Source organism: Phyllostomus hastatus, unplaced genomic scaffold (assembly GCF_019186645.2).
Source record: "Phyllostomus hastatus isolate PE091 unplaced genomic scaffold, TTU_PhHast_1.1 phas_scaffold_55, whole genome shotgun sequence".
NCBI classification, from domain to species: Eukaryota; Metazoa; Chordata; class Mammalia; order Chiroptera; family Phyllostomidae; genus Phyllostomus; species Phyllostomus hastatus.
In genome coordinates this window covers 3,316,392-3,329,791 of record NW_025334035.1, presented here as the reverse complement: position 1 = coordinate 3,329,791, position 13,400 = coordinate 3,316,392, and the positions used below count along the sequence as shown (strand labels likewise).

The window sequence follows — 13,400 nt, the reverse complement described above, 5'->3', positions numbered from 1 at the left end:
CCCCTTACATACTGTAGTTTCAGGTAGTATTTTGTGATGAGCTAGCGGTAAGTGAGATATAGAATTAACGCCGAGAGAGAACTCCTGTATCTCCTCTTATCCCTACGTTTAAAAATAGATGTTCTGACACTGAAAGGAAATAGGGGATCCTCCCTGAGGTCAGGCGTGCTGCTGTGGCTAGAATGTTTTAAAATTGCAAAGGATTCTTGGCATTGGAAGTACTTAAAAGTAACATTTCGTTACCAGACATGGAATACTACTGCCTTTGGATGCCAAATCCAGGAAAAATATGGGCGTTAGGAAAAGCCTAAGGAAAGTGGACTCTAAGTTGTGAATGTGAGTGGTCTGCTAAATGTACTGGAGGAAGAAATATGCGAAATGTCACTTTGCTTCCCTATTGTAAACTATGGAAATGGGTTACAGGTCCTTCGAATAAGATAAGGTAAAAGATTTTAAAAATATGAATAGGTCATCGACTCCAAGGGAAAGGTTTGTGTACTTCTGTGGTAAGAGACAGGTTTGTGATCATTATTTAGGGAAACGGGTGTTGGAAGAATGCAGCTTTGCTCTCAGCATCTTCTGCCCAGTCTATTGAAGACAAGTATCATAGCGTGATTGAGAGGGTTCATTTTGATCCCAAGACCCTGAAACTAGACAGGGAAATGGTGGTTAGCATAGCTTCGTGGTCTTTTTCCATTTATTTCATGCATATTATTCTATAAAGGGTAATGAAAGAGAATGTGGAACAGGGGTCATGTGTAGACTCCCGTGGACTAAAGGGGCTGGGAAAGTGTTCCTGAGACATGAATTTCATGGCTCTTCTGTTTGAGACTTTGGGGAAGGAAGCCGAAAGTTTGCATTCTGCTCTAGGAGCACCATTCTTATTCCAGGACTTTTAGGGTATAGGTGTGTGAATAGGAGGAATAGGGGTGGAGGGAAAGTTGTCAAAGAACAGAATCAGGAATTTTTAAGTTGGCCACCAAGCACAAAGTGTAGCTCCTGGGAAAGGAGAATTAGTTGAGGAAGTTCATTTCTCCAAGGAATCTTCTCCATCTGCCCCTGAGAGCATCCTCTGGATGTTTACAAGTTGGGTCAGTGCCACAGACTAGAGCAGGGTACCCTTCTTCGGGTACTGCCACCGAGGACCAAATTCAGCCTGAGGCTTGTGCACATTTCTTTAGAAAAGCACAGTGGTTTTTATTTGTTTGTTGCATTTTTGAATGGTCGACTAAACCAAAAGAAGAAGTATTTGGTGACACGTGAAGTTCATATTTCACTGTCCATGAACAGTTTTATTGGAACACAGTCACACTCATTCATTTTCACATTGTCTGTGGCTGCTTTTTGCTATAGCAGGAGAGTTGAGTAATTGTGACAGAGACTGTGTGGCCGACAGGACTTTTAGGATTTGTAATGTTTTAGGATTAGGAAATGTTAGGATTTGTAAATCCTAACATTTTTATATGGGTTTTTACAGAAAAGGTTGCTGCCCTCCTGGGATAGTAGGATACTGATGTAGAGGATTTAGTTGGGAGAGAAAATAGAGCCTTAGCAGCAAACACGTAGCAAACCATGAAATTCAAAACAGAAGTGGCAATCCTGGAGCTGATCTGAAGTTTTCGGGGGCGGGGGGCACCTTAGAGCTCAGATAGTGACACTGTTCTCTATGTGGCTGGGCTTTAAGTATTCGTAGGTTAGGTCAAGTTGCTCATTCCGCGCTGTAATTTCCCTTTCCAGGTTTTCCAGATCTGCTTGGAATTGCTTTAGCACAGCCTCGGCCTTGGGGTCTGAGAAATACTTTTCTTTGTGATGCCCCAGAGGCACCTAAGATAGAACAGAGGATCAGTCAGTCAGTTTCTCGTTTGAACAGAGGCACCTAGAGCCTAACCCCTGACTTGCATGTTTCCCTTCCATTGGTATTCTTCTTTGTCTAGAGTCCTCTCTTACCATGTCTGGCTGGCGTCGAGCCAGAAGCCATGTGATGGCCATTTGAAGACAGGCCTTTTGGACATCAGGTAGTGAGCCCATCACTGTGTCCATTGTCACATCTTCCTTGGTGGTGGGTGGGGGCATTCTCATTGTGCACGGGGCATTAGGAACCCAGGCATACCAATCCAGCTGGGGGAAGAAAGTACAACCCTAGGATCCTGGTGCTTAGGGTTTGACCCCCACCACTTCCTTGGGGATTCCAAGGTCCTGACACATGCTTTCAGGGACCTGGACTTTCAGCTGTTCATACCTGGCCCTTGTTGATGGCCTCGTGCTGGGCAGTGCACGTGAAAACACACATGGTGAGGAAATGGCAGAGCTGATTTTGGGACTGGAGGGAGACAGGGAAACCTGGGAAGAAAAGGAACTGGATTTAGAGGCTGCAGCATGAGAAGAGAAAAATAAAGGTTGGTGTCTGAGGGCTTCTGTATTTTGGAACTAATGGGTTCATTTATTCAAATGCATTTACATCAGACATAAGTTTCATATCAGAGTAAATAGTCATTGTTATTATGGGAGGGTATGGAAAAGATTGAGTGATCCTCTGCCTTAAAAAGTGGTTAAAAATTTATGGCTGCTTCCTCTTATTCTCAGACGTGAAATTACAAGTGCCCGAGTTATAAGATGAGGAGCGAGAGAAGTCATGGATTGCCCTGGCTGGATAGCTGGGTTGGTTAGAGCATCATCCCAATGTGCCAACATTGCACATTCCATCCCCAGTTAGGGCACAGACAAGAATCAACCAATGAATGCCTGAAGGAATGGAACAACATATTGATGTTTATCTCTCTCTTCTTTTCTTTCTTTCCCTCTGTCTCTCCCTTCCTCTCTCTAAAATCAATACATGAAAATGAGAGAGAGAGAGAGAAGCCATGGATTTCTAGTGTCACACCAGGACAGGCTTCCCACAAAGATTATCTCAGGCCACTCATTTTACAGTGGAGGTGGGGACTCAGACCCAATAATTCTGTCAGTTAAGTGGAACAAATATAACCACTCCCTTTTAATAGACTTAAAACAAAAATCAAAGACCAGAGAATAAACTGCTTGTCAGGACACAGTTGGGAAAAAGCAGAGGCTGATCTTGAACTCAGTTCCTGGCTGCTAATCTCAGACAGTTTTTAATTTGATCACATTTCCTCTACAAGTGTATTGGGAAAATTAGGCAAAGGTCAGCTATGAGAAGTGGGGAAAAGAGAATGAGAGGCAGTTAATAGAGGTTAAAGTGAACATGTGAAAGTTTCATTTTTCCAAATGTAGTTGATACTAGTTGGGGAAAAGATGGCCAGAGAGAAGAAGCGACTTCTGGGGGCATGTGGAACCTAAGGGACAATATTGAGATGTCCTAGAGAAAGTTTGGTCCTGGGAGGGTGTGGGTGTTGGTCTGGTGCTCACTGGCTCCCCAGGGCGTGGCCATAATGGCTCCTCCGTAAATGTCTGTAGTTGTCTCACAGAGGCAGAGGTGTTGGGGTGAAGTGGGAGGAGCAGGGACTGAAGGACGATTTGAAGCTGTCCAGGTTGGCCCGTGTGTGTGAGGGAGAGGAGGATGAACCCAGAAGAGCTCAAGAAAGGCCGTTTCCTTCCCAGTGATTAATTGTGGGCAGAGGGCACTAAAGCTAGTGGCGAGGTCCTAAGCTAGTGCTAGATCCTAGCAAGGGTAGGGGAAGGACAGATTGGCCGAAGGAATGTGAGCCCAAGGGACAGGGAACCAAGTGTGAGTTTGAGGCAAAGGACGCACAATCTTGAGCTTGCACCTAAAAATGACCTTGCACTGTGGCAAAGTGTGTCTGGACCCTCTGTGTGTGCTGGAGAGTAGCAGGAAGAAGGGAGGAAAAATTGAGTGAGTCATTGTGGGACTTGGTGGAAAAACCTTCCCATTCATATCCTCAGGAAGGAAAACAGATACCATGACGATGGGTATGAGCCCCATGCTGTGGCAGGGGGCATCTGTGACTAGGCAAGGGGGATGGACATAAAGGTTGATGGCCAGGGCCTCTGAGGAGGATAATCCTTGTGCTTCTAGAATTGTCCTGAGTCCTAGGAGGTGGGAATGGGATCCAGATGCTTCATGTGTGGAGGGAGAGGGGGTGATGAGGGTTGGGGTCACATCCCTAGAAGAGCAAGGCTGACAAGGGGCTCTTAGCAGAGTGTGGGAGAAGCTCCTTTCTGTGGGGAGGGATCTTACCTCGGTCCTGGGCCCGGCACAGCCCCACCTCAGTGATCTCCCGGCACCAGGCCTGCAGCTCAGGGTCCCCTCTCACGACATCATCCCCGTGGTAGAAGAGGTGGACAATCCCCTCCACATATCTGCCCATAGGAGAAGGGGGTTGAGCTCCTTGAGAGGAGAAGGCTGTGGCTTCTTACTGCCACTCCTTTTCTGTGGCCTCCAACAGACTCTTACTGTGTCTGAGTATAGATCCTTCCAGACTTGCCTTTTGGGACATTCCCCAGCTCTTTCTACACATTACTGGAGAAAGGAATGAAACATGGGCCACTGCTTCTAGAAATTCTCTGTACATGGTTGATAGCCATTCTTCTTGATAAAAGTCCTGATTTGTCCAGATCCCTCAGCCTCCCCATGCACAGTTGTCCCGGCCTAGGCTGTCTGCTCCCTTCTTCGTCTCTCCCTTCTCAGGCCCTACCCACCGAGTCCTCACTGTTCCTCGCCTCTCCCAGAACTGACTGCTCCGCTTCTCCTGTCTGGACCTTGTTTCATGTTCCTTTTCCCCCATGCTGACCTCAAGTCAGGGCCCTACTCTGCCTCCCCCCAATACCCCTCCATTTCTCAGCTCCCACCCTCACCCACCGGGCAGTGATCTCCCAGACCCGTAAAGCATCATGGGCATAGAGGGCACTTGGGATTCCCAGCAGGCCCCGGTCAGCCAGATCGTCAGGAGGACAGAGGGAACGGTAGGTCAGCTGAGCTGTAGCCCGACGGAGCAGCTGCACGTGGCCCCCACCGCCTGTGCTTGCTATCTGGAAGAAAGAAATGAGAGGTCTTGAGGAAGAAGACAGAGTATGGCATTCAAGGGGTTCAGATGTGGGGGTTCTCACATTTAAAGACATGAGTATAAAAGGACAGTGCTCCTGGATTTAAGGGTCAGGGCATTCACACAGGTTGGTCTGGGGTCTTGAAAGTGACAGGAGGCCATGCAGAGTTGGATGATTAAGTGGCCCCCACTCGATTACCTCCTTACCTTATCAAATATGCCTCCATCTGAGATGAGTTGGCTCCGTGCCCGGGTGTTGATCTCCATGGTGTAGCGGGTGTGTGGGATCAGGAGCTGGGTGGAGAGGATTGGAGGGATGGTTTATGGAGGACATACTTGGGTCCTTCTCTGTTAGTGAGTGGTACTCAGTACGGTGGCCTTCTGTCCTCTTGATGCTTTCCTCTCTGCTCGTGCCTTTGCAGGCTGGTCTCCTGCTTCTCAGATCAGTCATTCTTGTGCTCATAACTCCCCTGTGAGGCTCGTGAGCTAGAAGGACCTGGGTTTCAATCTATACTTCACCATTCAGTTTGATCCTTGCCCAAGGTAAGTCCCCTCTGACTGTTAATCTGTCTCATCCCCTATTATCAATCTGCCAACAGGGGGTGATACTAGGGTTTCTTATCTCGGGAGGCAGTGGTGACGCTTAGGTGAGTGGTAGGTGAGGAAGTTCAAGTCTCAGCTGTTACCATTTGTCTCTACCTTGTCTTATTTCTACCTTGGGTGTTGGTGAATTTTAAGAATCATCCCCTTTTGATTTTCTTTTATAATTCTACCATTTGCATTCTCATAGCTTATAATTACCTGTCTACTCATCATCAAAGCCACACTCCTTCCTCAGGTTGCCTCACTGTTGGTTTTGGGGGCTCTTGTACCTTTAGTCAGAATAAGAGGAGTCATTCTGAGCTACCTGCTTGAGCAGCAGAGGGGCTGTTGTCACATCTGCTCCACTACCAGTTAGACAGTTAGGCCCCCTCTGTATTTTTTAAAGACTTTATTTTTATTTATTTTTAGAGAGGGAAGGGAGGGAGAAAGAGAAGGAGAGAAACATGGTTTGCCTCTTGTATGCGCCTCGACTGGCAATCAAAACTATAACCCAGGCATGTGCTCTGACCTTCTGACCAGGAATCGAACTGGTGACCTTTCATTGTGTGGGTTGTTGCCCAACCAACTGAGCCACATTGGTCAGGGTGACCCCCTCTATTTTTAACAGCTTAAAAAATAGCTTTTCTTAGGTATTAAAAAGGCCACCTGATCCTCACATTTCTTTTTATCTGAGACTATTTTGTCTTCATTTCCACCTAGTCTATAGACAGGTTCCATGTAGCGCTGGCATTTACCCGAGTTGTCCGACTGGATGCAAGGAATACCCCCAGTGGTACCTCTGGTGTCAAGATGTCAAAGCAGCTCACATCAGTCTAAAACTTTTCAGAAAGTTCATGGAAGACGCTGAGTGTCATAGAAAGCCCAAAGTCCACATGAGGAGAGAAGATAGCTGAAGACAAACAACTCCTTAGGAGAGTAATAATAATAATTGCAAGAACTGCTGGCATTTGTAGCTTTCAGCCTGTGTTACATTGTTATGTCGTCCTGTCCTTAAACAGCCCGCAGTGGAGCTCCTGTTGTCCTTGTCCAGAGGTGAGTCCACTGGAGCAGACATCTGGTAAGTACTGAGGTCGGGCCTCAGGATTTAGCCCCTGGTGGTCTGAACCACAGCCTGCCCACATAGGCTTTATGACTTTTGTGGGTTAGTCCTCTGGGGGTGGTGAGCAGAAATAGGGATGGAGAGGGATGACCTACCAAAGAAGGAATTTCACCTGTGAACAGAGGCTTCACCTACTCAGGATGAGCAGAAGATGGTGATACAGGAGCACCATGAGGTCAGTGAAATCCAGGATTCTATTATCACACTGGTCTCTATCCTACCTATGTTACCCCAGACTCAGTGAGGCAATAGCTACTATTGGCCAGGGTCAGGGTTGGGGGTCAGGGCATAGGCCCCCAGCTTGAAACATTTCAGTTCTCCTTACCCAGGTACTCCTTTGCATATCTTGCCAACATTTCAAACTCCATGGTCATAACACTGAACACCTCACGTTTGCTTCCAGACTGGCTTGTTCTAATGACTTTGCTGTTTCTGACAATTGCTCTGGTTCATAAGCTTGTACCAGTGTCGTCCCTTCTCTGTCCTATTCCCTATGTCTAAAATGTCACCAGGATTTTGAGAATACCTTTAAGCAAGCACAAGTTTTATTTTGCTGCCTTCTTCCTAGCAATAGATACTGAACTCACTCTTGTATAAAATTACAACGTACCCACCCTGTGGGCTTCTAGGTGCTGCAGCTTAGACCTCTCACCTTCCTCTCTTCAGTCTTATTCCCAGGCATGTGCACGTGCTGTTTCCTCCCTTCACCATGTCTTTGATTTTTTTTTCCTTTTCATTCTTGTTACCTGTTGCATGTCTTTCTCCACCTCTCTTCTAGGCACAAGTAAGTAACTTACAGGGGTGCTCTCTTAGCCTTTTCATCTATTCCTGCAGCAGACTTCTCACTTGGGGTGGGACATTCTCTGTTCATACTATAGTGTTCATAGGCTGTCTCTTGTGATTTCAAATTCTAGTTCCAGATATTGTTCTCTGTTGGCTCTTATGGTCATCACTTGTCTTCCAGGATACACAGTAAATCTCCTAAGACAGAAGTGAGTATTTTGTTTAACTAGCAATGTCCCAGGAATAATACTCCAGGCTCCTTGCTGGAATTGTCAGGTCTCTGGAACTTCAGAGGGTTCCCTTATAATGTGTCCTGAAGAAACATTCAATGACTTGATGTGGTTAAAATACAAATCTTAAATAGTGATACAGTCTTCCTTCTCCTTGTCCCTCTTTCTTTCACACATTGATATAAATATTGTTTGTTGCAGCGGTATTATTTGATACTGGCTGTTTCCTCTCTTGGATCTGAGTGAGATGGGACTTGAAGGGTAGAGGATTTACCTTGAAGACAGGGTGCAGTCCTGGGAGACACCTCATGGTGGCAACAGCGATAACTTCAGCCACTAGATGAGTGTTCAGCAGATGGTACTGGAGCTGGTGCAGCTGGAAATCTGAACTTCGGACCCAGGACTTTGCCAGGAGCCAGGCAAGTGGAGGGTCTGAGGGCAGGAACAGCAGTGGGGTCGGGGAGCTGGGGTTGGGAGGCTGGATCTGGGAAAAATAAACATTTCTTGAACTTCCACTTGATGTGTGACCTTCTGGTCAGCATTCTTGGGGAAACAGAGGAGTCAGTAAGATTATTATTTTCCAGGAGGTCATAATTTAGTAGGAGAATGAGGGCCCTTCCACCCTGCTTCTCACTAGCCATGGGGCCATATTAGTGCCCTGATGGGCAGGTTGAATGTAGGAGAGTCAGAACGGCAGCCCAGGAAGTAGATTCTAACAGTGGTTTGGGAGAAACACAATGGGTTTCTGAGTTAGAGTTGGGGAATGAAAAGGCCCAGCTGGGCCCTGGCCAGATAGCTCAGTTGGTTAGAGCATTGCCCCAATATGTCAAGGCTGTAGGTTTGATCCCGTCAGGGCACATACAAGAATCAATTAATGAATGCATAAATAAGTGGAATGCTAAAATAAATCAATAAAAAAATTAACAGGAGAAGCTGGATGTGTGAGATAATTGACAATAATTTTTGACTGACTGTTGGGAACTTTGGGAGAAGAGATATTCAGGAAACAATGGACATTTAGAGTCAAGGCTACTGAGAGATTAAATAGTGGTTGTCAGTGTGTGTGCCCACACTAGCAGCAGCCTCATCACTTTGGAACTTGTTAGAAAAGCAAATTCTCAGTTCCTACCACAGGTCTACTGAATCAGAAAGTGTGGTGGCTGACCCGGCAACCTGTGTGTTAACGAGCCCTCAGGTGCTTCTGATGCACACTAAGTTTGAGAACCACTGAGTACAGCATGAGAACTCCACAAGGCCATTATGACTCTAACAAATACTTCCAGTTGCGTGAGTCAGGGACAACCAGGCTGCAAAGAGTGACATGAGGACACGTTTCACTGTGAGGATGGGGTTTGGGAGCCCGGGGTTGGGTGCCTGAGAGCAGAGGTTGGGATGAACTGAGAGCAGTGTTGAGAGGGGGATGCCTGGGACACCTCACCTGGATGACCATGGGCAGCAGCTTCCCATTGGGTTCCATCCTCAGCATGACAAGGGGGGCAGCCACATACTGCTTCTCTCCTCGGATCACGTTATCTGGAATTCCATCCAGCAGGATGAAGTCAGCCTCAAACAGGGAACCTTTCTGGGGGAAGGAGGGATATATCCATGGTGAGAGTTTAAAGTCTCCTCCCAGAGGGACAGGGCAAAGGGGGAAAGACATTTTTGTAAGCCAATGTCACCCCAATAAATTTTTAAAAAGCCATTTATCTAGCTTCTTACCATTGTCCTCTATCAGTACCAGAGAGTCCTATTGGCAGAACCAGATCATCTGGTCCAACTCCTCTCATTTTAAATAAATGAAGGAACAACCTAGCGTGGGTTGATGCCTTGTGCAGGTTTTGTGCAGGCAGTAGATCTGAGTTGAGAACCAGTTTGCATTATGGCATTGCAAAATGCCCCATGGCCCAGGGGCTGTGCCCCTCCCCCATCACCCCCCAGTGATCTTCTCCCTGGGTTTGGCTCCCATCAGCTCAGCAAATGCTCTTTCACTCCTTGTCTGGATCTCTCCTGCTCTGTCAAGTAATCCACTTGGTTCCCTTGGCTACTACTGCCACCGAACCCAGACACATGCATGTGGACATGTGCACTTCCTGCCTTACACCATCTCATCTTTTCTAAACCCAGCTTTCCTCCTCCAGGAAACTATCCACCCCCCAACCCCCTGCACACACAGTGCATTCTTCACCTTTATGGCGTCCATGAACACTGGGGTCGGGAGCACTGACATCAGCCAGGGAATGTCATTGTCCCAGCTAACATTTCTGGCCCCACCTGCATTCACCTTGGAAATCCTTGCTGGGAGTGCCTCATAGTTTCCCCTACATATTTTACCATCTCTGGTTTTTTTTTCCAGCAAAGGACTCTAGACTCAGGGACAGTGGGTTACCACAGCCTCCCTTCCCAGACTCACCTTTGGGTACCCCCTTCACCACTTCTCCCCATAGAGCCAAGAAGAGAACAGTGTAGGGTGGGAGGAGGTACCTGGAGTTCTTTCTCCAATTGGGCCTGAAGCTCCTCCATCCCTGAAGGCAGCACCAGCCGGGAGGGCAGAGAGGTGGAGCATCTCAACAGCATGGGGTTGCTGCCATTGAGGAACTGGTAGCCAAAAATCTCATCTTCCTGCCAGCGCTGGTGAACCTTCTCTGTGGAGACAGGGTGGGGGGGTAGGAGGAGGATATTCACCACAACCCAATATCCCTCCTCTGGGCTCTACCCCAGGGATTCAGACACATGACCATCTTGTATCCAGCACCTTTCTGAGATGATCAGGCATGATAAGGTCTCACTTGGCAAGGTGTTGGGGAGGACTATGGAGTGTGAAGGTTAGGTCATCAAAAGGGGGCCATCAAGGGGTCATAGAGACCTGGGGAAACCACTAACCAGCCAGGGTGCTCTTCGGGCCCCAGAAGATCTGATCAAAATCCTCCAGCTGGCTCCAGGAACTCAGGAAGGTATGAACACGTTTGAGGACCATTTCCAGGGACCTAGGACAGACAACTGCAGCATGAACCAACTGGCTGATCCCTCAGCCCCTCACCACTCACCACCATTCTTGGGTCTCCCAGCCTTTATTCCCCTCTGGGCTCCAGGCTTTTCCTCACACTGCCTTCAGTGTCGATTCAAAGTCCCGTCTCTTCTCCTCGTGGAATCTCGTATTTGGAGGTAGATCATTCTCACTGCCTGCGGCTATGGTCAGGGGTAACCCTTCCTTCCAGGTGGCCCAGCTGGGAGAGGATGACAAGCTTCAGGGAGGGTGTTCCAGTCAGTGACCGGGTAGGGTCAGGGAAGGGGGGGCGAACTTGGGGCTCTAATATGGGTGGGTGGTCACCGGTATGTTTGTTGTCTTTCCTTCAGTTCCTTCTCTCGGTGTTTCTGGAACGCATCCCACGCATTGTCTCCTGCCAGGCGGGCTGGGGAGACAATTGGCCACCGTTTCGCATGGTGTGCCTGTGCTCTCCCCTGCTTGTCCTCACCTTCCTTTCCCTGTCCCGTCCACGTGCTCAGCCGTGCTCTGTTGCTGCTTGTCTCTGGCTGTGCCTCAGTTCATTGATTCCCCAGACACATTCATCCCAACTTTGCACTCCTGGCTTCATATATCTCAGCTCCCATTCCCTTTTCTTGCCCCTTAATTCATCTTTCCCTACCTGATCCTGTTTCATCAATATGTATGGCATCAATATGAATCACCTTAATTTAGGTGAAAAAATCGTAGTCACCCCTATGCCGACACCTGTTTTCTACTCTATATTACTTTGGTGGATTTTCGCTCCTTGAACCTCACCTGCCTTTCGCTGCTTGAACCTCAGCTGTCTTCAAAGTCCTGTTTGCTCACCTTTCTTAGACTTAATGTCGAAGTCTATATTTACCGACTTCTTCTAGCCCTTATCAGTCCTTACACACACTTGTACCAAAGCCGTCGTATATTTCATGTTTCCACCCTTGTTTGTTCTCGCCCTCAGGACATGGGCGAGACATCGCCCCTGTATTCGCCCTCAGGACATCGTCCCTGTATTCACCCATGTTACGTCCCACAGTAACGAATTCAGCATCCGCCGTCCTCACTCACCCCCACTCCAGTCAGTGTGCTCCCTGCCCTCCAGGCTGTCGCCCGCCCGTGTTTTCATGGCCAAACCGTCTCTCTCTTCCTGTCCGATCATTTATGGTTTCCCTTACCCGTCGCCTCTCAGCGCTCACACCCACTATCTCCTATCTCACGTGCCAGCCTTACCTGTCCCTGCCCTAACTTGTTCCCGGTCCCACGGAGACCTCCTTTCCACTTTCACTTCGGCTCTTCTGTTTCCCTGCGTGGCCGCAACTCCCAGTCCCTGTCCTCACCTTCGAGGGGCGTGGTGTCCGCACGTCACTTAGCTCCCTGTCCAGTCGCGCTTCCAGCCTTTTTACTTCCAAGTAAAACTTGGGGACTTTAAAACTTTCCCCTCATTTCCTATCTTTTCCACCCTTAACTTGCTGAACACGCATTTTTTCAAGACCCTCGGACCTTCCCCAGTACTACTGCCGGCCTCCCCGCGCCCCAGTAGTCCCGAGGCCCCACACCCACTCCCCGCAGGCCGCCGCTCACCGGTGCCCTCCGGCAGGCTCAGAACGCCGTCGCCCTGCACCCAGCGGTAGCACGGGAAGGTGGCCTCCGCGCTGGCTCCGGGGCTCTGCACCGTGATGCGGTCGCAGAACCACGCGTCGTCCACCAGGAAGTGGAGTTTGCGCAACTTCACGAACTGCAGTGGCCCCAAGTCCTCGGCAACGTCGTGCTCAAACTCTTCCACCTGGGGGGACCGGAACACGGCGAGATTTAGTAGCGGGGACCCGGGAGAGGCCGTTTTACCGAGGGGCGGGAGTCCTTGGGGAAGTCCGGTACAAGGCCTCCAGAGTCAGCATTTCTTCTTCCCAACACCTGAGCCACCGGTGGGTCTCAGACGCCCCATCGCACCGGGAGGACGAGGACCAGGGACGCGGGGCAAGGCCCTCAGAGTCCTGGATTGAGGACTGAGCATCATCACCTACACCCGTCCATTAATACAGCTCTCACTGCGCCAGCGCTCTCCCGAGACCTTCTGTCTTTGACCCTTGATCCCAGAATAACACTGGACTGGGGTCAATTGGGGAAGTAGCGAGGGCCAGGGCGGGGAAGGGAGAATGGGGTTGAGCCCCTCCTGGGCCCTGCCTCTGACCCTCTGCCCGCTTAGGCGCCTGCGCCCCTTCTCCCTGGAAGTCCCGTAGGGCGCGTTGGTGCTGTTACTCGCCCCTGTCCCAGCGTAAGCCCCAGCCGGGATCTGGGTCCCAGCTACCCAGGCTGACCTGTCCCCGCGCTGGCCGCAGCTGCAGCTCCAGCTCCGCCTCCCCGCGCTCCCCGACCAGCCACAACTGCACACGGTTGTGCGACCCGGAGAAGAGCCAGGCCCCCGTGGCCACACGGATGCGGTAGCTGCCCATGGTGGTCCCCTAGTAACCCAGGCGAGGAGGAGCCGAGTCCTGCGATTCTCTGGAACGCCCAGGGCCGCAGGCGTGAGTCTAGGTGCCTTAGGGCCAGGCCATGCTATGCTTTTAAAGATCAGTCTGGGTCCCCGCCCCCCTCACGACTTCCAGATGCTCACACTTCTCCGCCTCAAACTAGCCCCAACTTGCTGGAAACTGAGCAGACTTACTGGGAAGGGCCGCGCCTCCCAGAGAAGCTGTGGGAAGATAAAGGGG

General features: G+C 49.5%; 1 protein-coding gene across 2 annotated transcripts; it reads right to left on the bottom strand.

Moving 5' to 3' along the window:
• Positions 1-1,265: 1,265 nt before the first annotated feature.
• Positions 1,266-13,142, bottom strand: LOC123809459 (polyunsaturated fatty acid lipoxygenase ALOX12). 2 transcript variants are annotated; one of them, XM_045824672.1, is made up of 14 exons: positions 13,008-13,142; positions 12,274-12,475; positions 11,023-11,104; positions 10,796-10,918; positions 10,575-10,678; positions 10,176-10,336; positions 9,133-9,276; positions 7,969-8,178; positions 5,187-5,273; positions 4,796-4,965; positions 4,175-4,296; positions 2,240-2,340; positions 1,948-2,118; positions 1,266-1,824 (listed from the first exon to the last, which is right to left on the bottom strand). In XM_045824672.1, exons 1-14 carry the CDS (start codon positions 13,140-13,142, stop codon positions 1,645-1,647), a joined length of 1,992 nt encoding a protein of 663 aa, XP_045680628.1. In that variant the 3' UTR covers positions 1,266-1,644. The 2 variants fall into 2 exon arrangements, with proteins under 2 accessions (XP_045680628.1, XP_045680629.1); XM_045824673.1 differs by lacking the exons at positions 12,274-12,475; positions 13,008-13,142 and adding an exon at positions 11,761-11,892.
• Between the last annotated feature and the right edge of the window lie 258 nt (positions 13,143-13,400).

Excerpts from the sequence above, each read along its gene's own strand:
- LOC123809459 (XM_045824672.1), bottom strand. The coding sequence starts at position 13,142 with ATGGGCAGCTACCGCATCCGTGTGGCCACGGGGGCCTGGCTCTTCTCC. Across the intron at positions 10,679-10,795 it reads GAATCGACACTGAAGGCAGT|GTCCCTGGAAATGGTCCTCA; the intron begins GTGAGGAAAAGC and ends TGTCTGTCCTAG. Across the intron at positions 1,825-1,947 it reads CTCGACGCCAGCCAGACATG|GTGCCTCTGGGGCATCACAA; the intron begins GTAAGAGAGGAC and ends GTTCTATCTTAG.